We start from the raw sequence: 27,396 nt of genomic DNA on the forward strand, positions 1-27,396 counted from the left end.
TGTCTTAGGCCAGATATTATAAGGGAAAGTGGACAAGCAAACTCAGAGCAATTTTTTACTGTTGCCATAGAAATGTTGTAGATACAAACACTTTTGTTTAGACTGCACAGCCCTGGTAAAATATTACCTGTCAGTTGTTTTTACAAACATAAACCCTTTCAGCTCCATGGGTGCAGAACAGTTCCTAACAAGGAGAAAGTGGAATGGTAACTCTTATAAATGGGATGTGTGTAATGCTTCATCAAGTCTCAAAATAACGGGAGAAGCCATTATGGAGGCCGTATTCTAATTTAAACATCCATTTATTTATGCTAGCACTAATGTTTCTTGGATGACTTTGTTTAGCTTTCATGCTTCTTAACCCATATGACTCTATTCCCAAACTATGTACATGGAGTTGTGTGGCTGAACGCTCCCTTACTGCATTTCTTGACTAGCCACCAGAGGAGAGTAGGAGAGACAGTGCAGTCTGTGAGCAGTGTTTAAAATAAGAATGTTATTTTAAGCAACTTTTTTTTACACTCTTCATCTGTTCATTCCTGAGGGATTCCCTTCAGAGTTCCAGTAAACAGAACCACAGCAGGTTTCTGTCCATACATTACACAGCAACAGCGCTGCATTTCTGGAAGTGCTGGAATGGGGCGAGCTTTACAGGAAATCAGGCAGGTTTGGATGAAGAAAGCTGGGGAAATCCAACAGTGATATCAGCTATTGTGTGTGTAGGGGTATGAATGGCAAACCCTGGTGTTGAGCTTTGACACTTTGATAAATAGATATGGCAGTCTGAAAAACCAATGGTGTTTAATACTATGGCATGGATGAAGCACACATCCATCAGTCATCACTTTAAGGTCACAGAACAAGAACCCTTTTCAGTACTCCTAATTAAACTCAGCCTGCTGCCATGATGGTTTTACTTGGGCTTTTTAGCTTTTTGACCACAACAATCCTTTCATAAGGAAGCTACACTCCATGGCTGCAGTCTGTAAGTGCACGTGTAAGTAATATTATTGAGTTCACTGGGACTATTCATATACCCAAGGTTGCTCACATGCATAAGAGTTTGTAGGATCAAAGCCTATCCTACTAATGCAGGAGAGCGCTCAGAAATAGTTCTAAAGGGTGTGATGTTAATTCAGCCAAGTAACATGAATTTGAAAAATCTGCTTCCTTGACTCACCTTTGAAATCTTCTTTGGATAAGTTACATTTAGGTGTTCTTGAAGGAGAACGGGACTTGGGGTTATCCAGGTGTTCTCCACAACTGCAATTTCAACGTTCGCTAATGCACGATATCCCAAAGACTGATTTCCTAGGTCTTTAACTTGCACAACTAGTTTATAATTGCTGACCTGGGATGAGTCTAGCAAAGAGCTACCTGCAAATAAAGAGAATTTTGTCAAATGCATTTTTATATCCTTTAGCAGAAACATAAAAACTGGACGGGGGACATGAAAACTGGCCCCCTCTTCTTTGGTAGGTTAGGCCAAACAACTAGGCCAGTTAGTTTGCAGTGGGGGTCAGGGATTCTGTGAGTTCCTATATCCTACCCGCCCATGACTCACACTAACTTCAGCTTTGCCATTCCCACAAAGTCAGGGGTAGAAGTGCCGCCTCTGCTTCCCCTGCGGGTGATAAGTGGTAAGTACATTGTATCCCTGATATCATCTTTTGTCACTGGTAGTGGTGGGATATTTTCTGTTAAATCTTCTCTCAAAGGTGGTTTCTGCTGCTGAAAGCCACAGGAAGCAGTATTGCCTGGGGCAGACCATCCAAGAGCCGCAGACTGTAGAAGAACCAGCCAAGGGAGGGAGATGATGTGTTTGGACTCCCTGGGGAGGGATGTGGCAAGGAGGTAGGTGAAAGGGAAAAATGAGAGTTGGAGCCAGGGAAGAATTCAAGGTGAATCACCCATTCTGCTCAGGGCTGGGCTTTGACCTGAATTTGCCATCACTTACCTGCAATGTGTTCCACAAATTTCCCATGACAGACTAACTGTGCTGTCTGCGATGTAGCACATGACTTCATCCCATTGCAGAAAGTCAGGATAAAGGGCTTCCAGTGGCTCTCATTAGGACTATCCTGTTCCTGCTCATTAGGGTCCTTTCACCCAATTCTGCCACATCTTTAGCGGTATTGGGTCCTAGGGTCTTTGGCCCCCACCATCCATTGGTGTGATGTTGGCTGCTCACACTCTAGTGCTGAAGGGGGTTGATGTCAATTTGCTTCATGCAGACCAACAGCTTTGCGGGAAAATAACTTCAGGATGTTTCTCACTGTAGTGTAGCCCTGGCTGGGGCATGTCACACGCTTCCCCACATTACTCTTCTTTAACCGAAAACCACCATTCCCTCCTTCCCTAATTCTTGTCACAAACCCACACTCCAGATCTGAACCCATTCATTATTACCTTACCACCACCCCAGTCAGGGCCGGCTCCAGTGTTTTTGCTGCCCCAAGCGGCGGCAAAAAAAAAAAGCCGCGATCGGCAGCACTTCGGCGGCAGCTCTACCACTGCCGCTTCATTCTTCAGCAGCAATTCAGCGGTAGGTCCTTCCCTCCGGGAGGGACTGAGGGACCCGCAGCTGAATTGCCGCCGAAGACCCGGACGTGCCGCCCCTTTCTGTTGGCCGCCCCAAGCACCTGCTTGCTGCGCTGGTGCCTGGAGCCAGCCCTGACCCCAGTCTACGTGCGAATGAGTCCCCCTTGCTGGGATGGCAGGGAAGTATGGAGCAGGTTATGGAGAGGAGACATTCACATATTGACTCTTGGGCCTTTTAGTAGGGGCTGGCTTTGCACGGGCTCCCAGATTTACTTTAAACAGCCCTTCCCGCTCTACAGCTCTGTCAAGTTGGACATGAAGGTCTAAACCCTCAAGCGATCCCAACCAAAACCAGCCAATACTCAAAAGGCTGCCCCTGAGTGCTTGAGTGAAGCAGGATGTGAATCCAAGGAGCAGTACTGTTAGGGTTCCTGGGGAAACCTATCTTCATACTTTAATTAAAATCATGGAAATAGTCTCTTTGGTTAGACAATATTCTAGAACACATGGCAGTTAGAAAAGAAAGGAAAGTCTAAGCCAGCAGGACCTGCTAAGAGTAATATCCATTGAAACCCACACAAGAAGATTCCTTCTTCAGCTGTTGTAGCATGGGATGAAAAAACTCTAAAGCTGGGTATTCTGTTGTGGGGGAGCAGCAGACATTTAACCTATTAAGGACTTCTCTTTGCCAACATTTAATATTATTCTATTTTCTTCTAGGCTTTTTACAAGAGTTGTTTTTCTCTTAAGCAATTTGGTTCTCCACTCCCCATTGATATCAATTAATAGGTTAGGCACAATTTGTGCCATGAATCGAATTATGGGTTTAAAAAAGCTGTAAAGATTGATTTAATCCCCTCTCCATTTGTATTGACTTAATTTAGCTGCACTTTCCTGATTTTTCTGACTGTTACATTCACATGGGCTTAGTCTTTGTAGCCTCTTTCATCCAGTTCACAACGACTGCTGGTATGTGCACAAAGTGAATTTCTAAAGGACCGTTCATTGCACTACAAAACCACGACTACAGCCTGTCATTACCGGCCATGCAGTATGTGGGTGTATACAAAGCATCTGGCTGCATTTTACAAGGGTAACAATGTTTAAGTGCTCAGCTGTATTTTATAATCTGCAGTTTCAGAAAAATCTAGTACAAAATAAAACCTGGTTCCATGCAGAAAGGATTTTAATCACAAACCAGGTAGAAATCTGTGTGATTAAATAGTTTCCTACAGTACAGCAATATAACTGGGTAGCCTGGTGGCACAGTCGAAAGGCAATGGGAAACCAAGAGCAGGGACTCCATCCAGGATAGTAGACAATCTACTCAACTTGGAGGTTATGATGAAGTGATACTAAAATGAGTAATGCGATGGGATTAGATTGGCACTGTTTAGATGATTTAAAAATCTGAATCAGACTCTTGGAAGGGGCTTCCCTATTTTGTCAAAGGTATGGGAAGCTCTTGGAAATGTAATATATAAAAATTTAACAAGGAGTTTCGTCATGGAGTGGATATTGCACTCTGTTACTTTTCCATTGTGTAGAAATTTGACTATCCAGAAGCCTTATCAGCAGAGTGAGTTACATGTGAAATAGACTTGCATATGCAATGAGGCTTTCCAGTCTATTGGTACATAAACAATATAGGTGCCAGCTCTCAAAAGGAGTGCCTGCTTGCTTTCCCCGGGTATGCACACAAAAGGAGGCAACTGACCTCAGGCCCTTCAACCTTAAGACCAGAATTATTCAGACACTTCAATACAAAGGACAAAGCAACCCAGCGTTATCTTACCTTCTGCAGATAATGAAATAGCCCCTGTCCTTGAATCTACCTGGAACATATTCTCTAAGGGTTGGCTTGGAGTCTGAGTGAGGATTTTATACCGTAGATCAGCATTTGGTGTGGAAGGGTCATCCAAGTCAATAGCACTGACCCGCATGAAAGACGTACCTGGATTTAGAAAGATCACAGATTGGGTTTGGTGGCACAATGATTTATCTAAAAAAACATTTTAATTCAACACGAAAAATGCTTTCTGTCACAGAATTTTAATTCTCCTTCCTTAACTTGAATCTTCCCATCTAGAATCAATTTAACTGTGTTGTGACTATAGGCATTTTATATGTGATTTTTTTTTTCATGTGAGGGTGACAGCGTAAGTATAGTGTGTGTAACTTCCCCTCAGTTGCTTTATTTAACCTGCCTTTGTGTAGTCACGCTAGTATACTAGTTTCTTTTGTAAACTTACATCAATTAAGATTTTAAATTCCATGGATCCTTCAGATGGCTACCATACATGATCTGGAATAATAAATGCTTTGCAGTTATGTAGCACCTTCTATGCAAGGCACTTGGAGTCCTGTACAACCAATGAGTTAAACCTCACAACATTCCTTATGATCCCCCTTTTACAGGTTCCGTGTTTCCAGCCCTCACTGTAGTTGGTGTTTTTCTTAAAGCACCGACCCCTGGAAGCATTTGATCAAGTGAGGATCTCAGCTGGGAAAAAGTAAATGTCTAGCATGCATGGTGGCAGAAACAAGTTTGAAAATGTGACCTAAGTGCACCCTAAAGGCTCAGAAACCAGAAGGCAAATATAACCCCCTCCACCCCCACCCAGTATTATTATTTATTATTATTTTATTTTTAATCTCATGATTTTTAAGACAATCTCATATTTTTGAGGCCTGATTCAAGAACACCAGAGCTGACTGTCTTTAAGACGTGGTCAGAGTAGAGCCAAGTTCTGCCCTGGTTTTACCCCTTGTGTAAGTGGGGTAAGACAGAGAGTGGAGAGCAGGAATTGGTTCATGGATTATACAATCAGTATTCATAAAGTGCTGATGTCACACTGTCATCACAGTCATTTGGCGGGTTAACAAACACAGACAGACATTGACAGAGTCCCAAGCACCTGCCCTCTGACCTAGTTCCCTTCCTTCCTGGATAAGCCATAATGATGGTCCAATAATGTCTTTAAGGATCATTCCCGGGGATGAGGGGTACGAACCATCAGACTCAATACTTCTGCTATGTTCCTGTTACCGCATAGTGGGGGAAACTATGGTCATATAAGGGTTAACAGTTGGACTAATACAAATTGGAAAATAGAATCAGGAAAATGCTGTTAGGTTAAATGCCAGTAACACATTCAGATTGCAGTAATATAGTTCTCTGCCTGTTTTCCTCAGTCCTCAGTTTTTGTGACAATTTGTAGTAAATGACAAGTACCCATTAAAACTCATTTAGTCTTCACACTGTGAAACCTGTTACTGCAGCATGAGATTGCTTCCATGGCTCTCGCAATCATATGGAAATGCACTCCAAACTTTTTATAACATTCTACAATACAAAGAATGCTGTTGTCAAGAACCCCCTCCTGGGATATGATTCAAAGCCGCACAACCAAAGCAACCCAAATGAATGCATTGAGGAAGCTGTCACACTTAAAGCAACTACAGATTTCAGACAAAGAAATTGTATTATTAATTAAGGGCCTTATTCTCCTCTTATTTACACCTGCTTTACAGCAATATAAGCCAGTGGAGTTCAATGGAGCTACAGCTGATTTTCAGTAGTGTAAGTACCACGGCCTCTTACCTGCTGTCCTGACTGACACCTGTATTAGCATAAAATGCTACCTTTCTTAGATGGGAGCTTTTTACACCTCCTCCGCTTTCACTTTGCAGGGGGTAAAGTCAGTGGAGAACCAACTCAGTGTTTAACCTAGACCCTCTTAGGGTATGCTGGGCAAGGACGAGCAGTGTTTTTAACAGGGTGCTTGCTAACATGTTTTAAAACTTTACTGTAGATAGGATAAGATGTGTTTTAACACACATTAGCAGATAGAAGCAACCCATTAAACTCCCCCTTTGGGGTTCACCTCAACCGGCTAACATTAAAATACAACTTGCCCTGTCACCACTTGAAGCTTAAAATGTGATTTATTTTTTTTTAATCTTCTCAAGACTCATCCTTATGCAGAGGAGCCAGAAGTGTAAGTTAAAATAGGGTGGAGGTTACCTCTACTTAGACCTCTTTGGCCTTGGTAGAGTGGATGTAGGTAGTGCTAAGGGAGTCTGTTAGTGTAAGGGAACTCACCTTACACATCTTTTCTGATCTTGGCCTCTCTATGGTACTGGGTGAGCAATTTAGGCCTAAGTGTTCAGAAGTGTCCACTAATGTTGGATACCTCAGTTCAAGGTGCCCAATTTGAGACACTTACCCACTGTGCCTTGGTTTCACTCAGCTTTTCCACAGGGGCATTGTGAGGTTTAATGTTTGTGAAGCATGTTGAGATCATCAGCTGAGAGGCTGTAAGTGCAAAGTACCTCAGCATCTACCACAAGATATCACAGCTCAGGAGATGTCCCAGAGCAACTTGCATGTACTCAGTGGAGATGCTGAGCCAAGGGGAGGTTGCACTAGTGTCTATGAGAGCTGAGTTTGGCCCCTGTGTCATAGAATCATAGAAATTTAGGGCTAGAAGGGACTTCAAGAGGTCATCTAGTCCAGCCCCTTGTCATCTCATGCCATCATGACATATCAGTTGGAAGATACCTCATTTCACTGAGGTGCCTGACTTTGGAGGGAGTAAATTTTCAGGAAACCTTTCTCTGTGTTTGATAGCCTAGATCACATTCAAATGTCTTTGTTGACATGAGGACTTAGATGCACAGGCAGATTGATCTGATGGTTTAACCATGTCAGACTTTCTGACTTCCTGTAGGAAAGCCCTGAAATTACCTTGGGTTCCATTTTAAAAACATTCTCTTTATGACTTTATGCTCAGCTAGGCAATAACGTTTGTTGTTTAAAAATATGTTGTGAATTTTATCTATAAAACTAATGATAGAACAGTCTAGCTTCTAAGATAGGCTCCTTTTAGCCTGCTTATCTCCTCCCTGACATTTCACTACTGAGCATCAGTGATCGGGAAGCTTTGTACTGTGCAAAAGGCTATGGAACAAGCAATCACATGGTTTCTATATTTTCTCTCTTGTTTACTGCATATATAGCAGCCAAATGACAAATGAAAAGAATGTGCTAATCCCAAAGAGAAAGGCACTCAGCTTCTCACATCCACACGTATGGTTATGGTTATCTCTGAGGAGGGAAGCCATTTTGTACTTGTTCATTTTCCCTCTAGCCCACTCGTCCTCAGAGAGCAGATAATCTCTGAGTTGTTTCTAATATAAACATGATACAATTTATATAAATGGATGGATGGTCTTAAAAATGGAACATTTCATCAAATGTACCAAGATTAGCATACACATTGTATAAAAACCTTGGCATGAGTCAAGGGGCGGAGGCAAGTAAAAATGAAATAGATCTTTATAGAAAGGAGTCAGGGAGTCACTGTTACCTTGCTTTGTCCCTTTGCTAAGAATTCCAGAGAACGTATCCTCGGTCAAGACTGGCATGTTGTCATTTTCATCTTTTACTGCTATTGTTATGGTTACAGGGTTAAAAACCAGCTGCTTGTCTCCATCTTTTACAGTCACCTGATTTTAAAAGAACATGTATTTCAATAGTACTCATTTGCACATGCTGCCTTTTAAGGTTAGTGTGAGGGTATGTGTACTGTTTCTGTAAATCTATAACGAGAAGCCAAGAGGGAGGGGTGCTGAGGAAGGTTCTAGGCAGAAGCAGTGGAAAACTAGACTAGGGTTAGGGATAATGCTATTTTATTTAAAGTTCCTTATTCAGTGTTAGAAGAAAGTTGTGATTCTTTACTGTTGTCACATGACAGTAAGATTAATATACCCTGTGTATACACCAGCCAGCTATGATTTCTTAGTGACAAATGTGCTGCTCATTGTGGCCATCTCTAACTTCACTGCAAAAGTGGGGAATGGACCCAAATCCTCCTGCACTGAAGGCACAGGCTACTAGCCCTTGAACTGATGGAGAATCACCATTAGCTGTTAGCAGTAAGGGATCTATGACTCTCAGACCAGTTCTCATTCTATCCAGTAGAGGGCAATACTCAAAATGCAGCAGAAAGAAACAAAACATAATATATAGGTTTATATGATAAAGAATGGTGACCTCTGGCTCAGGCCTCACCTGGCCTCAGTGCTGACATAGGTAATATGCCTCTGGTGGCTGTGGGGAGAGGTTGATCAGAGACAGCTCCTGTAGTTCTTTTTGTGAGGATGCAGAATACACTGCTCTTCTGTTCACTTAGGTCCCCAGCCAGTGCAGAAGGGGTATGGGAGAACAGCCTTGCCTTCACTCCACACTCCCAGGCCTTTCAGGGTATTTTGCACCACAGTCACTAGTGCTAACAGCCCCTCAGCACTAGCATAAGTTAGGGGACTGTGGTTGTTCCTGACCAGGTGAACAATGGGAGGGAGTTTCTTGCACCCTCTTCTGCACCCAGACAGGGCTAGCCACAATCTTGCCCCATGAGTTGTCCAGAAAGAAGGTTGTGTGGACAGACAACCCGATATCTGTATTTAAATGGCATTCCCATTTCATATGCAGAAAACAGCCCAGCTCTTTTACTGCTGGGCAGTCTATTGACATGATTGTCTTACTTCAGTTTGTCACAAATACACAAAAACATCACCAAATCCATGCGTGGGAAAAAGTACATTCTCTGCCCTACAGAAAACAGGCTTATGCATCAGCCACACTGGGAGGAGGTTTCTAGATCAGGGTTGAGAGCATTAGAACAGCAGTGAGGGATGTTAGATACTTATAATAAATCTGAAGAAGGATAGAAACTCGTGTTAGGAGTAGGTACTGCGCCTTTAAGAGCAGAGCACATGTTAGAGAGAAGGGGATTGGGCCAGGAAGAACCAGCTGGAAGCAGTCCAGATGGTTTCTTAGGAAAGTCTAGATATGGTGCTGAGCTACTGTAACTCCTGTAGAATTCAGTGGAAGTTGTCGGTTCTCAATAGGTGCTCAGTAAACCTCCAGATCTGGCCCAAGCTGCTGTAAAAGGTGGTACAAAGTAAACTCATTGTGCCAGTAATCGGAGTATTAATGCACAGTGCACTAATGCAGTTTTGTAAGGCTCAGCGTGTAAACAGGACTCTGTACATAAGCTTTACTTTGTGTAAATGCTGAATCAACTGGAGCAGACTAGATCTAATGCATTTAGTCTGTAAACCTTGGATTCAAAGAACAGTGACAGACCTCCATGGAGTCAAAAACAAGGCGGACACAGTCTCCGCCCCCAAGCCCAGGGCCATTAGTTATTAAATTCAAATTTAGGCACCTAAATGAATGGCCGAAATGATTTCAGATGGGCTGAGAGCACCCATAGCTTCTGTTGATTTCCATGGGAGTTTGCCAGTGTAAGGACTGAATAAAAACTGAGGGAAGGTCTTAGGAGTTGGTCCTTGAGTTTTTTCCTTTTGGTCTCTGGCAATATTTACTTCCAAGAGAACAAATGACAATGGCATTAGACAGCTGTGGGAGGGGGGTGTAGTAGGGCAGTGAGATGAGATGGGGCTTGTGCCATCGGAGTGTGCCATACCTGAAGAGTGTAGAAAGCTTGTTTCTCCCGGTCCAGTGGTCTAGTGACGTAGAGAATGCCAGACTCTGGATCTATTCCAAATAGGCCTTCTTCATTTCCAGCCAACTGAATGTCAGCCTCACCATTGAGCGTGTTGTTTATCTGAAGCTGGAAATCAGGTGATTAAGGAAGTATGTTAGTGCAAAGCAAAAGAGGAGAAAACATTTTACTCCTAATAGATGCATCTTATTTACCATTTGGGGCTTCACAGCTACTAATGCTCAAAGCGCAATGCCTGCCATTTGTAATAGCTGGCCACCAAGGGCCATTAATTCTTCTTGGTTCATGCTCAGATTCCATGGATACTAATGTGAGATCACCACTAGGCGTGGCCCAAAGAGCACAACACATCTGTGGAGTAGGCAGAAGATGGGGAGGTCTTTTACCACTGGATACCTGGAGAGTATTGTCATCTGGAAGTGACATTTGTCTCTGGGAGAGGTTTGAATCCCCAGGTTCCACTTTCAAAACGGGAGGCTGTGGTGAGCCAGCAAGTGGGAGGGCAGAGAGGCATACTGGGGAATGATGCAAATGAAGGAGGCTCCGCTCTTCTTATGTGGCCCAACACTTGACATGTATCCAAGAATGGCCTTTCCCACCATGGACCCAGAGCAATCCTCATTTGCAAAGTCATACTAGTCAGATGGGGATTCTGGCTGACGATGTTAAACAGTTGCATAGTTTTAAATTAATATTTGTTTCTAATTTCTTTTGCTTTTTGGCTCCTGTTCTGTTACTATACAAATTCTTATTCTTTATATAGAGCTGCAAGTGCACATGGCACTTTGCAACAGCTGATCTGTGTCAAATAAGTAAACCTCTGTCTCAAGAAGAACAATAATACTTAGCTCTTGTATAGCACTTTTCAGCCATAGATCTCAAAATGCAGGGCTTAAAATTTAAATGTACAAGCAAGCACAATAGACAGACAAACAGAGTGGTATCCAGTCATTAAGGGCCCATTCTTTCTGTACTTACTCAGGCAAAACATCCAGTGACTTTAGCGGACATTTTGCCTAAGTAGGAAATTCAGGATTAGTTCGAATGCTTCAAGAACAAGTACATTTTGTAAGTTATTTTCAAGGAGGAGGCATCTTGACACACAATAAGATACTGAGTTTATTATTCTCTAATTATTCTGATTAAAAATTGAGAGGCAGATTTTCAGTCTTCAAAAATGTGCCTACAAATATTTGCAGGTATATTCATTTGAATGCATAAAACTTGAATTTCCACACACAACTGTAAAAGCAGCAAAGAGTCCTGTGGCACCTTATAGAGTAACAGTTTGTTAGTCTATAAGGTGCCACAGGACTCTTTGCTGCTTTTACAGATCCAGACTAACACGGCTCCCCCTCTGATACTTCACACACAACTGGACAGTTGTACACTCAGAGAGTCCCGTGACCATTACATGTTGCACATGCAAGGCTTATTTTTTCAGGCCCTCTGAAAATATGGCCCTTAATATTTTTATTTTAAAAAATGTCTCTGTCCCTGGCACCAATCCATGTGCCCATGCACTTAGAAGGTACCAGCTCTGGAAAGTGATACTGCTGTTACTATCGACAAAGTAGTTCTGACACCAAAGACTCAGGCCTGGAAATACCCATATTTTTGTGCTGATACTGGCTTTAACTTTACTGACTATCAAAGCTGACCTTAAAGCATCTGAGTTGGTGGTGCAGAGAACAGCAGCCATAAAATGGCAGTGATCTGCTTGAAGTCAATTTAAGTACAGACTGAGTTACAGAAAACACTTATTAAATGGCAGATGGTGCTTGTGACTATGAAAGAAAATGACGTTTTACTTGCTATTCTAACAGAGATCAATTATTGCATTCAAACAGGTTGTTACGAATTTAAAAAAATGCAACTATCAGTGATAGTTATTGATCTTGTTTTGTTTCAGTAATGTGCTCTCTGACTTTTGTGTTAAAATCACTTAGCTTTTATTTTCTTATACAGTTTTACCTTTTCCCCATTTCTAGGGAATGACTTTTTGGAATCTATTAATCAGAAGAATATCTATATGGCATGGGACTATTTAAAATACACATTTAACCTGAGTGACTACAGTAAATGGTGTTTACTTACAGATTCGGATCAGCATTTTTTATTTTCATCAAACATTATGGAAAGACCACACTTAAATGGATACTAGTGTAAAACCTAAGATAGACTGGATCTGTTCCATATTTCTGTGAAGATTAAGGATATGGGCCATAGAAAACTGAAACATTTGGGGTATAAATCGAAAAATTTCTATTGGAAATGCCAGTGAGGTGCCTTATGGAGTTTTCGTTTCGGTCCCTCATGCCCTCATCCTTCTCTACGGACTGGGTTCTCCAGACAAACATTTCCTGTGATGCACCATGGCCAAGAAATCCTATGATATTCAGCTGGTTGTGGTTCAAGAAGAGGGAAGACTATGGTGCATTATGGGAGACATAGTGTGGCTAGGGACCCCAGCCCAGAGAGGAGAATGAGATCATGAGGCACCTGGACTAAAACTCCCAGTATGTAGTCCAGAAGCATTTTCAAATCAAAATTTTCAGCTTTCAACCCCTTGTGTTTTAGTTGAAATGTTTTCAGTTTTTTATTTGTTGCTAAAAATTCAGACATTTCCATGGGAAATTTCAACCATTTTTTTCCATAAAATTAACAACAAAAAATAGAAAATTTCAATTATTGAGTTCTCAGCTCTTTAGGCAAATTAAGATCAATCGAATCTTTCCCTTTTATTGTTCACATTGAACTCCCAACTTCAAACCATGTCACTAACACAAGACATGGCTGAAATAGTTAATCATTATGGAGCAAAAAACAGATTGCCAAAAACAAATGTATTCAATTCAATATATTTTTATATGATGACAACAGCTGGCTCCTGTGTTTCCTGGATACTAGCACTTTGAGGATGGAAGAGAGCTACTAGGGATTAGAAAGCAGACAGAAAACAAAGAGTTAAATTGACTTTTTTATATATAGCAAAAAGGTCCTATTATACAATGGCCCATTGATAGAGAGTCAGTAGTCTGACTCTCCTCTCCATCATGCCAGTTTTGCCCTGGCATGACTCCATTAATTTTGGTGGAGATACTCCAGATTTACACCCGTGAAGATGAGGATCAGGCCAATGAAATCTTGATTAGGTCTTTAGCTGAAGTCGAAGGTATTTTACCATTTGTCACCTTGTTGGTTGTATGAATCAGTATTTAAATTCCTACCTTCTTCAGATACAGAGGGAATGAACCACCATAATTTTCAGGTACCTCAATGTATTCTTCGCTGTTGGTGGGATATATTGCAGACAACACTGGGAAAACCTGTGGAAGAGGATTTAGCCTCTTAGTTTTGTCAAAAGCAAATGAAAATATTTCTTAATTTAATTTTTTTCCTGGCAACATGTCCCTTGCTTCAAGTTCATGGCCCAGATTCTGATCTCATTGACACCAATGTGACTCCATAGAAGTTAGCGGAGTTACTCTGGATCTACACCAGTGTAAAGAGATTAGTATGGGGTTCAGTGTCCTCAGACTTTTCCTAGTGAGAGTAAATGTATATGCAGTGCCTGTAAGGTGTTACTCTAATCCGTCTCTGCTCAGATAAGAGATGTGGAGCTGATATGGAAATGGCAATCATTTTGCTATGAGTTAACAAACTAAATAGACCATCCTATTACATATCTATCTTCCTTTATGGTCACTGTCAGCAGCCTGACACAGAACAGCTAGTCTCAGCCAAGGTTCAACCTGTTTCTAGCAGCAAATAGGATAAGGTAGTAGGTCCTCATATAGGACCTGATTTTGAAAGGTGCTGAGTGCCCACAACTTCCATTGAAATCAGGGGAGCTGCGCGCTCTCAACACCTTTTAGTATTAGCTTTTGGTCACTATGATCCTAGCTCCCTAGTCTGACAACAGAACCAGAAACAGCTCCTCTTCCCCCTCCCCTGCCCTTAAAGTGATAGCTTGCAATTGCAACACAGTCCTCAATATACCACAATAAATGTTTTGAAGACCTCTTCTTTGTCAGAGCTGTCAGCTATCATGATGATGAATACAATGCCTAGATTGACCGATGTCAGAGTAGCCTTATACACTACTTTTCCTTTGTTGTATTTTATAGACTTTATGGATTCCTTCTTATATAAAATGTAAAACAGGAAAACTCTGGATATGGCTATAAACACACCTTGCTCAGTCTGTTTAGTTAATATGATGTCATCAGAACTCCTTGCTATGCATAGCACTGTTTCTCAGTACTGGTGTAGTAGTGTCTTCAGTATAAAATGTCTCTGTGAAATTGGGTCCATATGTGTGTTTTGTAATGTGTGTTTGTGTGTGTGTGTGTACATCAGGGGTCGGCAACATTTGGCATGCGGCTCGCCAGGGTAAGTACCCTAGTGGGCCGGGCCAGTTTATTTACCTGCTGACACGGCAGGTTTGGCCGATCACGGCCCCCAGTGGCAGCGGTTCGCTGTCCCGGGCCAATGGGGGCGGCGGGAAGCCGCGGCCAGCACATCCCTTGCCCGCGCCGCTTCCCGCCACCTCCTTTGGCCCAGGACGGTGAACCGTGGTGAGTGGGGGCCGCGATTGGCCGAACCTGCCGCGTCAGCAGGTAAATAAACTGGCCCGGGCCGCTAGGGTGCTTACCCTGGCGAGCTGCGTGCCAAACGTTGCCGACCCCTGCTGTACATAGAGCATATGCCATCCTATAGAAACTGAAATCACAAGTAACACATTTTATTTATTTGATAACTAGAGTTAACAAATTATATATGCAATAGCAACTGAGAAAGGAAGATACACTATTATTGCTCCTTATTCTAATACAGAGACATAATAGATATAGCCAAATCTTGAACCTCAGAGAATTGTATTATAATGTACAATGCTACTCTAATGGATGGTGAATGTGTTACAAAAAAATCCAGAAAGGTACAAATGATTCACAGAACAGTAATATATAACAAAAGAAAGCCTTGAATAGGGAAAGAAAGCCTTGAATAGGCAGGGACCACTCTTATAACCATTCACAAACACACAGAACATTTCCCACTGAATACAGGAGTACTAATAACTAGAAATGGGGAGATCTCACCAAGTATGTGTCTCTTTGGTACTAATGTCTAGATATCAATACCTAACATCAAGAGATGTCAATGAAGTAAATATTCTTCCATTGGAAGTGCGTGTGTGTGTGAGAGAGAGAGAGAGAATATGTTTTGTCAGTGTTTAGGTGTATGTGTAAGAGAGATTTATTTTAACCTGTATAAACTCTACATCATTAACCTCCTGCAGTGTTTCGTACTTGTGTCCATACTTCTCTACTCTTGTTGGGTCATTGCCCTTATCAACCTGTTCCCTTTCTACCTAAGTATACAACAGATGCATTAGTAAGTGCATCTTGGTCAAATGCATTATGGATTTATTGTGTTCAGAGCGTTCATAATCATATTTAGCTCCTCTGCTCATGGTGTATACACCTGTGAGAGTTCACAATATGCTTCAGGAATAGGTTCAAATCAAACTTCTTCCCATGCTCCACGAATTGTGTTTGCAAAGCTGAGGGTTTTTCTGAGCCAGTAATATGGGGGGATTTGTGTCACAATATCATGGACCAAACAACATCACATCACAACACAGCACTGTAACATTATGGTTGCTAACCCCAAATTCATGGAAGTTTGTGTTCAATTTGCTATTGCTTAGAACTCACCCTGCTCTGGTGAGACTGGATTTTAATCCTTCTCAAACCTTTCACCCAGCCATACCCAACTTCATGAGTATGGATCAGTTGGTAAATGTGGCAATGATGAGGAGCTCTGGCTTCAGCATTTGTAGGTGTGGATAAGAGTTGTATTGGAAGACGTCTTAGGTAGGCTTCACAATTAGGACTTTTTTTTTTTAAGATACTGCTGCATATCCAGAATTAGACTCTCTGGGCCCTATCTTCTGCTGCATTGCATCTTGTGTATGTAATACCAACAGACCCCAGTTGTCGGTGGGCGGGATCAAACTTGGGACCCTGGAACTAAATGAATGAGCCTCTACTGCATGAGCTAAAAGCCGTATAGCCGATAGCTAAGGCTGTAGAGCAAACTCATTACTCTCTCTCTCTAAGTGGTCTCGGTGCCACTAGATGGGACAGAGCACCTCACCCATGAAGTGTGTGGGTTACATGTAGCCATTTACACCTGAGTGCAATATTTCTGATTTGGTAGCATTTTACACCCACTTTGTACAATGGCTTCACTGGGTGCATGACAGTGAAGAATCAGGCCCTGCACACTTCATCTGATCTAACTTACCTCAGTGTAAACTCGACTGAGTGGGGTAGCTCCTGACTGAGACCTCATTCAGCAAGATTCTTAAGCATGTGTTTAACTTTACGCACATGAGTAGGGGGACTAGTCATGTGGGACAACTCGTGTGCTTAAAGTTAGTCATATGCTTAAGGACTTTGCTGAACTGGGGCCTTACATTGGTAAGCAAGGTCAGAATCAACCCCAATAGATGTTGCCGAGCCAAAAATGTCTCTAGACCCGGTAATAAAGAATCTAATTTCTGTTTCTTCTCTTATTAAAAGGCACAGGCCAGATTTATGGCATGAGAAATTTACCCTGCACTTTGCATCATAGGAGTTTAGAAACAATGGGGAGTGGATGGGTGGGGAATTACAAAATTGTTCTTAAAGCTAAAAGTTGTTGTTTTATTTAATTGATATATATAATGTCAATTTTGGAGTTTAATATTGTTTTCCTCTTTGTTCTCAAGAACTATATCTGATACTTTATGATAGAATATTGTACTAGTTTACGTAGGGTGACCAGATAGCAACTGTGAAAAAACGGGACGGGGTGGGGCGTAATAGGTGCCTATATAAGAAAAAGTCCCAAAAAACGGGACTGTCCCTTTAAAAATGGGACATCTGGTCACCCTAAGTTTATGTTCATTCTGTTATAAGGGCCTTTTATTGTCTGACTTCTAGCTTATTTAGTATATGGAGTCTTGTAGCATGTACCATAGTAAAGTTATTAACATAAGCAATGCATGTATGTTCATAGAAACCTAAGATGCAATACAAACATGATATGTGTAAAATATATCACTCACTTGAATAACGGAAGAGTAGATAATCAGTAGCCAGACAGGAAACATGCATTTAGACACCCTAAAGTTAAATGAAAGAAACCTCACATGAGTTGGAATTCACTTAAGAAACAATATTCCCCCCTCCCCGACTTAAATTCTCTGTTTTGCCTCTGAAATCACATAGCAAGATAAAATTTATATGGTGAAACATGGTTATAATACATATCTGAGCCCGTTTGAAATAAAGTCAGGGACCTAGAAATATACAGGTCCTGACCAGGAAATATGTAGACTGCATACCATCTAATGTAGAACTGGCAGAAGGTGCTACATGATACAGCTGGTCACCCCCATTTTTGAAGTTATGTATTAAATCTATCTACGATTATCCATTAAATGTTTGAATGCATGTTGATAGGACAGGAGTACAAAGCTTTACATCTAACCACAGAAGAGTTTCTGAGCTAGCAGAATTAAAGCAAACTCCCCACACATTATTGTCAATGCATCTCAGCCTGGCCCTGCATGGACCCCCCCTACAGGAAAGAGGGTAGTCCTTAGCCTTCCCTCTGGCACTGCCAACAAGCATTACACTTGTGACAGTGACTTTTGTGATGCTGACACCTTTTGAGACCACCAAACCTATTTCATTCAGTTAATAATGACTTTCAATCTGTGCTGACCCGAGTCAGATTTCAGTCAGTGGCATCATAGCAGGTTCTGTTGCTGCTGCTGCTATTATTTTTGCAGTGCTGAGAGGCCCAAATCCAAGGAGGCCTGTTGTGTTAGGTAATGCTTAATTTGTAAAGAAAGAGGTGCCAGGGTTTAAGCGAAACAAAATGGCATCCTCCGCATCACATGACCTTGCACTCACCATATGTGCAAGGTCACGCCTTGCATGCAATGTAGAATTGCATGCCTTACTAAATGCCACTGACAGAAGAAGTACTGGGGCTGTGCCTAGCATGAAAAGAGGGGCCAGGGCTGAGCACAGGGAAGCCTCAGCACCAGGGCCAGCTCCAAGGTTTGCCTGGGCAACCAAAAAACCCAGGCAGCCAAAAAAAAAAAAAAGCCGCGATCGCGATCTGCGGCGGCAATTCGGCGAAAGGTCCTTCGCTCCGAGCGGGAGTGAGAAACCATCCGCCGAATTGCCGCCGAATAGCTGGACGTGCCGCCCCTCTCCCGAGCGGCCTCCCCAAACACCTGCTTGCCAGGCTGGTGCCTGGAGCCGGCCCTGCTCAGCACAAGTTAAGCCCTGATGCTAGGTACAGCACAAATACATAGCAGGAGATAGTTCCTGCCCGGAAGATGCTGCAGTAAAAATAGGTGAGATGATGAAGGGTGGGAGGGCAAACAGTGAAGTGAAGTGACTCACCCCAGATCACCCAACAGGTCAGTGGCAAAACCAGGAACAGAACCCCTGCCCCAGTCCAGTGCCCTGACCACTGGATGTGCTGACCATCTGGCCCCTATACTTCTGATTACTCCAAGCTTCACTGAAAGATCTTTGTTTCTTTAACTACTTAAAATAAGTTTGATGTCTGCAACACTTTTTTGTTCTGGTGAGGTTCAGCCAAAGAATGGATCATCAGAAGAGCAACACAATGGTTTGATACCCCAAGACAAACCACTGTAAAGGAACTGTCTTGCTAGAAAGTTCTTAAACTTGGAGAGCTGTAGCCCTTTTTTTTTTTGTCACTTAAAACAACGGAATTTTGGCCTTGTGGTTTATTGTTGTTTTATGTGTCGATGTATTTTAAAGGACCTACAAAGAGGGTAAAATATAGTTGTGCTCTTGTTGCTTCTTTCTGTTATTTAAAGAAGACTTGAAAGGAGTTCTTAAAGCACTTTTTTCTTCTTTGCTTTTCACAGCAGAAATAGGTCTTGATTCCCTGACTTTGCTGGAATGCTACTTGTATGACTGGAGAACTCGTTGGATTATAACTTCACAAGACTGAAACCTGAGCAATTTAACAGAGAAGGGATTTTTAGTGAGGCTGTTTAAAATTTATTTATTTAGTTTTATTAACACCTATTTAACTCGAATTTCTTGCAAACACTTGGGAGGAAAGCTCTCTTTGTTAAAGATTCTCTTCTCCTTCAATGCACAATTGAGAAAGCTCCTACTCAAGTCCAAGGAGTTAAGTAGTAGATAAACAAAAACCAAAACTTAATATTCCTGATGTTTGTAATGAAAAAACACAAAATAGAATTTTTTTAAAAAAACTTTCAAGCTTTTTTTATGCAACATAAAGAATCAAAAAGAGGCACAAATACATTTTTTTCTTCTGTAGGTCACCTTTAGCATAATCCTACAGTATTCTTATTTTCTCTCTCCCTGAGTCCAGATAACTTGAGCTGGTAGTAGGCCTCTTACTATGCTAGGTTCTAGTTAATACTATGCCAGGAAAATACTGGTTCACACAAGCTCAACCTGCCTTAAATACATTGCTCATGTGTCACATTAATTTACTTGCAGATCCTTAAGGCAAAAATTAAGCAGAAGACCAAAACAAAGACAAAAAACCAAACCAATACCAAAACAAACAAACAACATTGCCAGGATTTCTAAGCTCTTATTTATGGTTTCTAAAAAGTTTTGCCTCCTTTCAAGGGTGAGAATTTCAATCGAATGTAAAGATTCCATGTTAATGTTTTCAATGTTCTAAACCTTGAATTCTGCTAAACAGAAATACCGTATTGGAATGCTAATGTGAAAGATTGTTATAGCATAAAGCAACAGAGAGCCCTGTAGCACCTTTAAGACTAAGTCTTAAAGATGCTACAGGACTCTCTGTTGCTTTTTACAGATCCAGACTAACACGGCTACCCCTCTGATGTTATAGCATAATAGCCCTTAAGTTAGATTAAGTGATGGTACTGTGGACACAAATTGGACAGATTGAGCCCAATTCTCAGTTACCTCCAAGACAGATAAAGGGGTTGCAGGGTGTAACCAAGTTGTTTTTATTCTACACGTGTTAGAAATATCAAATATGAAAATAACAAAATATTTATGAATAACAAATCCATTTCTTATCCACAAATAAATCCACTATTAGAGCATTCCAAGAGAGAAGAGGACATTTGGGCTTAACAGAAATGTTTAAGTTTATTAAAAGAGAATAAAATGGGAAAAAATTGATTCTTCAAAAGCCAGTTATGATTTGCTGTTAGGTTCAGTGGGAGAAACTTGGTGTATTTGTATCCCTGATGTACAATATTTTAAAATAGTTGACAGTTCCCAGGGTATAGGGCAACAAACCAAACAGCAGATGAATCATTTTCATTTCTTCTGTTTTTATATGTGTACTGGACATAGTAAGTTATTATTCTATCCTTAAAAAGCAACAGAGAGTCCTGTGGCACCTTTAAGACTAACAGATGTATTGGAGCATAAGCTTTCATGGGTGAATGCCCACTTTATCGGATGCAAGGTGATGCATCCGACGAAGCGGGCATTCACCCACGAAAGCTTATGCTCCAATACATCTGTTAGTCTTAAAGGTGCCACAGGACTCGCTGTTGTTTTTTTTACAGATCCAGACTAACACGGCTACCCCTCTGATACTATTCTATCTTTGTTTCCTGATGCCTTTAAATCTATTATTTATCAGGGAAGGAATATTGGATTGAACACTGAGAAGAGTAATGCTAAAAGAGAAAGAACAAGCTGATAACAAAATTAATCATGAGGGCACTAATCCAGCAAAACCCTAACTCACAAGCTTTAATTTAAGTGCCATTGACTCTTATATCAGTAAAGTTAAGCACCTGTGTAAGTGTTTGCAGGATCAGGTCAAATTAAATTCTTCTGCATGTTAATTTTAGTTTGGATATTTTGGTTGTTCAGTAAGTGGTAGCTTGGTATGTCCTGGTCCTGCAAACACTTAGACGTAACTTTACTCACATGCATAGTGCTGTTGAATTCAGTGGGACTATTCATGTGAGTAAAGTTAAGCAGTGCATATGGTACATCTTTGCAGGATTGGGGCCTCAGTTTCTATTTTTAATCAAATAAAGCCAAGAGCTTTACAGTAGTTTTTGTTGTTGTTTATTGCCTACCAGACATAGAAACATAGTTTCATATTTAGATCATTCAAATATTCAAGACTGTTGCAACAAAACTAATCAACAAATCTTTGCTGGGTTCATTTTCTTAATTGCTCTGTTTGGGTGCATGCATCTGTCAAAACATTCTTGCCCAAAACACAGAGCAAGAAGACGTATCAGATGCTTCCTATTCATAAGTTCATCTCTTTCCTTATTTTCGTCCCCCCTCCCCCCACACACACTCTAAAAAGGGCTTTGAGATTGAATAGACCCAATCCTGCAAGGAATGCAAAATCAGGTTTTATTACATCTGGGACTGCAAGGAAAATATAGGATCATTGGGTGATGTTCTGGCCCCATTGAAATCAATGGCAAAACACTCACTGGCTACAAAGAGGCCAGGATTTTACCCACTTTATTTGTTAATCATTGGTCCCCATCATGGCTGGCTGGCCCTTTGAGGCAAGCTGGGCTCAGCTTTGCCCATGATTTAGCACAGGGGTGCGCAAACTACGGCCTGCAGGCTGGATCCAGCCTGCAAACTGTTTTAAGCCAGCCCTCAAGCCACACCAGCAGCTCGGTTCCACTCCGGCGCTCCAGCCGGGGTGCTGGGTCTGGGACCGCACTACGTGGCTTGGCCCCGCTCCGGCCTGGGCACTGGGTCCGGGGCTGCACCATGCAGCCCCGCTCTGGCTGGGGGGCAGGGTCAGGCCACACCACACAGCTCCTGGAAGCCGCAGCATGGGCGCGCTCCATCTCCTATGTGCTCCAATGGGAGCTGCAGAGGCGGTAGCTTGCAGATGGAGCAGCGTGCAGAGCCGCCTGGCCGTGCCTCCGCATAGGAGCCCAAGAAAGGACATGCCACTGCTTCCGGGAGCCGCTTGAGGTAAACCTGAGGGTTCCCAGAGCCTGCCCCCATGCCCCAACCCCCTGCCCCAGCCCTGATCCCCCTCCCACCCTCTGAACCCCTCGGTCCCAGCCTAGAGCATCCCTCCTACACCCCAAACTCCTCATCCCTAGCCCACACCCCAATCCCAATTTTGTGAGCATTCATGGCCCGCCATACAATTTCTATTCCCTCAAGCCAAAAAGTTTGCCTACCCCTGATTTAGCAGCTATCCCTCACTTGTGAGCTGGCAAAATAAGAGCTAATTAGTGGTCCCAGCTGGGTGTAATGGTGCTTAATTAGAAAGGCTGACCCCAGTCAGTGGTGTTGAAGCAGGGTGAGCACGGTTTAAACAGAGATGGGAGCTCAGGAAGAACCTAGAAGGAAGTTTCCCCTCTGGGCAGAGCCTGAGATAGTCAGGCTGTCACCCACAGGGCCAGCCAAAGGAGAGAGAGAGACTCACAGGGAGCAGAGTAGGCTCCTGTGGGAATGTCTGTGATAGGCCCTAAATGAAGTGGGGAGATCATCAAAGGCAAACTGCAGGAGTCCCTGGCAAAAGGAAGCAGCTGGGGAAGAAGCAAGATAAGAGAGGCTCTGCAGGGACCAGGAGAAGATGTGGAGGAGCCCAGACTTCAGTACTACCTGAGAAGGGCAGAAGAATTATTAGTCTGAGCATTTGATTTGGACTTTAAGTTGGATCTTTTTTGTTACTCCAGATGGGGAGTAAACTGTTGTGTGACTTGGCCAGAGGGTTGAGCTACAGAACTCCTACAGAGGGAGTGAGAAGAAGACAGTGGTTGGGACTGGCCATAACAGCCAAGGAAGTGCCCACTGATGGGGAGTACAAGAAACGAAGTTCCCTGAAACATGGTGCCCAGGCGTGAGGGGCTACCCTAGAGGTGAGGGCACATGCATGTGACAAAATTCTAAATGATATGGGATGATTTTATACTGTAAAATCTCTAAGATCTTCATAATTTAATATCTGTCAATTTACATAAATGAAAGCAAAACCCAGACCTCAAAATAGGGAAAGAGTGTGTGATGTACTGCAGCTCTGTCAAGCTTTTCTATCCTTTCTTTTTCTAAATGGCAGTGGGTCAGAGCATAACCATCTCTCCAGTTAGACCTTGGCGATGCCCTAAGATCCAATTTAGGTCTACCATAGGTTGTCCTCTCTCCTAATGAGGAGCAACTGATGGGTATAGAATGAATGGTACACTTCATAATGTACTGAATCACTGTGAAGAGTTAATAAAGGAAGATTTGGGTGTAAGTGGAAAAAATTTAGACCAAATTCTACTCTAAAGTCAACAGAGTCACTCTTAATTTACTCTGGTGTAATTCAAAACAGCAGTGAGTTTAAGAATGGCAATACTGGGTCAGACCAAAGGTCCATCTAGCCCAGTATCCTGTCTTCCGACAGTGGCCAATGCCAGGTGCCCCAGAAGGAATGAACAGAACAGGGAATCGTCAAGTGATCCATTCCTTGTTGCGCATTTCCAGCTTCTGGCAATCAGAGGCTAGCCACCATCCCTGCCCATCCTAGCTAATAGCCATTGATGGACTTATTCTCCGTGAATTTATCTATTTTTTTTAACTGAGTTTATTTTCTCTTTGAGTGAAAATGGACGCTTTCTACTAATTATTGCAAAAATCCTCAGTATTGCCAACCCCAAATGTTCAAAAATTATGAGTCAGGAACCAAAATATTATGAGATTTAAATCGATTTATTTAGTATGTCTGAGTGACGTGCAGGATGGTGGTGGTGGTGTTTTGTGTGCCTTTTGGGGTTAATTCAAGTCACATTTTCATGCTTTTCTCTGCATCCATGAGGCCTAGAAAGCTGAGTGTCACACAAATCACTTGTCTCCAGGAGTTGGGCCTTGAAGGAAAACCCCATGTATTGCCAGACTCATGATAAAAGAGGGAGAGTTGGCAACCCTGACTCCCCTAATGCTGAATCATGGCCTAGTTCTCCTTTGTAAAGTTCAGTCTCCCATTACATTCATTTGCTGAGTTGATGATGTAACCATTTCTTAATGATTTTTAACTAAATGTACCATGCAGAACTATATTTGCAGTGAACATTCTGAGAAACCATGTTTAATTTGGTATAGATTAATTAAAGTTCCTCCTTGTCCTGGTGATGTGTACCTGATAAATCCTCCCCTTTCCACACCCCCATAAAAAAGGATTGGGTAAAAATAAAAGCAGCAATTTGGTGAAGCAGGACAGGGATATAAACTGAAGTATTCTAGCCTTGTTCAGACTTTCCCCAGACTGATGCCTATAGATTTTGGTTTTATTCCAGTTCAAAATATAGTGCTTGGTCCTGCAAACATACCAAATAGTCACAGGAGTGACTTACACAAACAGCCTTACTAGGCTAAATTCTGCTTTTGGTTACCCCATTGCACAGCATGAGTACAGCCCCAATCCTGCAAAAATTTAAACATGTTTAACTTCACACTGAGTGCGTAGTCCCACTGATACAGTGCATGAGGTTAAGCATGTTTTTGTCTTTCCAAGATCAGGACCTAAATCCACTGATTTACCTGGTTTTACTAGAAGCAGGTTTGGCCAATTACTTTAGTGCTTATGCAAGTAATCTCATTGCTCACAGGAGTAAGGAGCTGCAGGGTAGGGGCATACATTTTGAAATAAAAAGGTTATTCCTTTCCCTGTCGCTGCCCAGATAGTGATGTTAAAATAGTAAGTAATATTAGGGTTTTTCAGCTGAGCTCTTTCTTGTTCATCCTTGTAGAAAAATCTAAAGCTGAAAGAAACAGGAAAATTAAAATGCTCTACATCTACTTAGTCCATTATGCACCAAGTGACCCTAACAAGCCACATTCAGTGTCATGTAAAACGTTGAAGATGTTTGTACGGTTTTGACAGCTTTCCTCACAACCCCTAAAGATGAATTAAAGGTAGTGTCTAGGAAGATGCCTAAACTTCATCACAAAGGTTTACAAACCTGATCTGGAATTTGTTCCCTGAAATAGATGTTAGTAACCCTTTGAGTCTTAGTTACACCTCTATCTTGCCTGTTTGGAAAATGAGTCTTGCAGTCAGTGAATTAAAAATAGCTTGTTGTTTCTTAAGGGGCCTTTTGAAATATGCAGTATAGAAAACCTCCTGCAATGCATGACACTGTGAAGAAAACAATTATACTGGCAACATAGAGCCCCCTCATTTGCTTACTCTCAGTCAAAGCCCCCATCTTTTGTCTGAGCTAAATCCAGACCCTGGCTTATGCAGCAGTAAGGGATAGATAAGCTCCTTATAACTGCATAAAGCAGCTGCACTCCAGACTGACGAATCCTTCAGTGGGTGCATGAGGGTGGGGCAAGGGGGACCAGTGCCTGCTGGGAGTAGCTCAAGGGCGAGGCGTTAATGCAAGCGACCCTTTTATTTCCTGTCCCCAACCCAAGCAGCTCCATGTGTATCCAAGCCCGCTGACTCTGCTCCTTGGGTTAGCAGGAAAAAGTAACCTCTGCCCTGGACTGGGACCAAGGCTCTGTATTTTTGAATATGGTGTTGGGAACAGGGGAGTCTGGGGTGGTCTTATACCCCTGACTGATTGCCTTCAGAGGGGTATTCTACAGCCTATTGGTCCACTTGTTCCTTCCCTGTCCATGAAACAATATCTCTGGGGCTGGGGTGAAGCCAGAGGGCTGATTGCTGCATGGACACTTGAGTCCATTCCCTGCATGGAAGCCTCAGGCTGTCCTAGCCCCCACAGACCATGTCTGTTGTCACTCTCCCCCTCCCCCCGCCCATGGTTACGCAGTGCTCAGTCAGGTTACTCGGGCAAGGGATTGTGGACTGGTTTGCCCTTGCATTTGGTCAAATCCTGAGAGCTGCTGAGCGCCCCTGACTGCTATTGACTCCAATCAGAGTTGCAGGGGCTCAGCACGTCCCAAGATTTAGCCCCTGGCTTTTTTTAATGTATGTTTCCCCTTAAATTTCTAACGTGCTCTCAGCATAGTTGTCTAATTTCACCATTTTTGTGTTTACTCTTTTTTTTACCCCCAACATGGCTTCCCTTAGCATTGTGATAAAACATTTTGCCCTTGTTTTACACCCAAAGCTCTGACAGAAGTCATTAAAAGAAAAATTCCAGTTAAAACAAATGTGATGATTTTTTTATTTAAATAACCTTAGCTTTGATTTCTGATTAGTTTGCCACCTTGATGAATCACATCTAGCGCAAAACTAAAACCCTAACACACAAACACTTATCAAATCATTAAAATCAAACTAACAGTATTGGTTGGTTAATATAGTAAATGTTCAAAACCTTTACCCAAGAAAGATCTGAAGTTTATGCCCAGAATAGTAACCTTTACAATAGACACAAAGTTTCCACCCCTTCCAAAAATTGTCAGCAGGTTTTTTTCTGTTTGACATTTGCTCGCCATCACATCCCTCACTTTAATACTTTGTTAGCATGTTTCTAAGCATATTTGCAAAACAAGAAGCTTCAGAACCTAAAATCCAGGCAAAACTGCTAGCTTTAGGGGTCACTTTCAGAAGGCCAGACTGTGCGACTGCCTTACCCTTGGCAAGTGGGGGACACACATCCCTTCAGTGGGACCAGCGTGAGTAAGGAGTTCACAATCTAGCTCTTAATTTTCGCAGGAGGATGAAAAAGCTAACCTATTCCATGCTTTTCTTGATAAAAGGAAAGTGCTCCTTACCTCATCATGCTGCTTGAAGGGCAGAACATAACATTGAGAATGAAATAATAAAGGCCTGGTGGTTAATTATTTACTTTATAATTAAAAATGTACCAATCACTAACCAGGATCCCTAGAGGTTAACTGCGCATTTAATTTACAGCTCGTTTTCCAAAACTTGGGTATGAAATTGTTCATCACAAATCTGTTAGTATTTTGGGAATTCATGGGATTTTTAGAAAACAACATACCTTCTCTTAAACTCCCATAAAACCACGGGAGTCTTGTTATTGATTTAATTGGGAGCAGGACTGGGCCTTAATCATGAATGATAATTCAAGATGAATGTTAGTGCAAAGGAAACATTGGGGATCATTAGGATGAAGGGTGTGTTGTTGAGTGTTTCCATACTATATCCTTACTTTCAGGGATTTATCCATTTCAGTTTTCGATCTGACATTTAATTAGCTATGCTTTGTAGTAAAGTTAGTTGAGTTATGCATGCATGACTGACTTAGTTATCAGGGGAATGTGTGTGTCTTGCAAAATGTGCATTGAATGAGATGGTGTTCTGCAGGAGCTGTTAGTGGCTTGAC

The 27,396-nt window shown here is 42.1% G+C and overlaps 1 protein-coding gene across 2 annotated transcripts in view; it reads right to left on the reverse strand.

Annotated features, from left to right (window-relative positions):
- Positions 1-26,854, reverse strand: part of CDH16 (cadherin 16) — a 62,863-nt gene extending 36,009 nt beyond the window's left edge. Inside the window, exons 1-7 of one of the 2 annotated variants that reach the window (XM_054049432.1) lie at positions 26,822-26,854; positions 17,197-17,254; positions 13,307-13,405; positions 10,038-10,178; positions 7,914-8,052; positions 4,337-4,495; positions 1,181-1,377 (exon numbers count right to left, since the gene is read on the reverse strand). In XM_054049432.1, the coding sequence (XP_053905407.1) occupies positions 1,181-1,377; positions 4,337-4,495; positions 7,914-8,052; positions 10,038-10,178; positions 13,307-13,405; positions 17,197-17,254; positions 26,822-26,850 (822 nt within the window). In that variant the 5' untranslated portion in view covers positions 26,851-26,854. Of the gene's footprint in view, positions 1-1,180; positions 1,378-4,336; positions 4,496-7,913; positions 8,053-10,037; positions 10,185-13,306; positions 13,406-17,196; positions 17,255-26,821 lie in introns of both variants that reach the window. The other variant, XM_054049431.1, reaches the window with a different exon arrangement.
- Between the last annotated feature and the right edge of the window lie 542 nt (positions 26,855-27,396).

The sequence above is a fragment of the Malaclemys terrapin genome, chromosome 14, assembly GCF_027887155.1.
Source record: "Malaclemys terrapin pileata isolate rMalTer1 chromosome 14, rMalTer1.hap1, whole genome shotgun sequence".
Classification (NCBI taxonomy): Eukaryota; Metazoa; Chordata; order Testudines; family Emydidae; genus Malaclemys; species Malaclemys terrapin.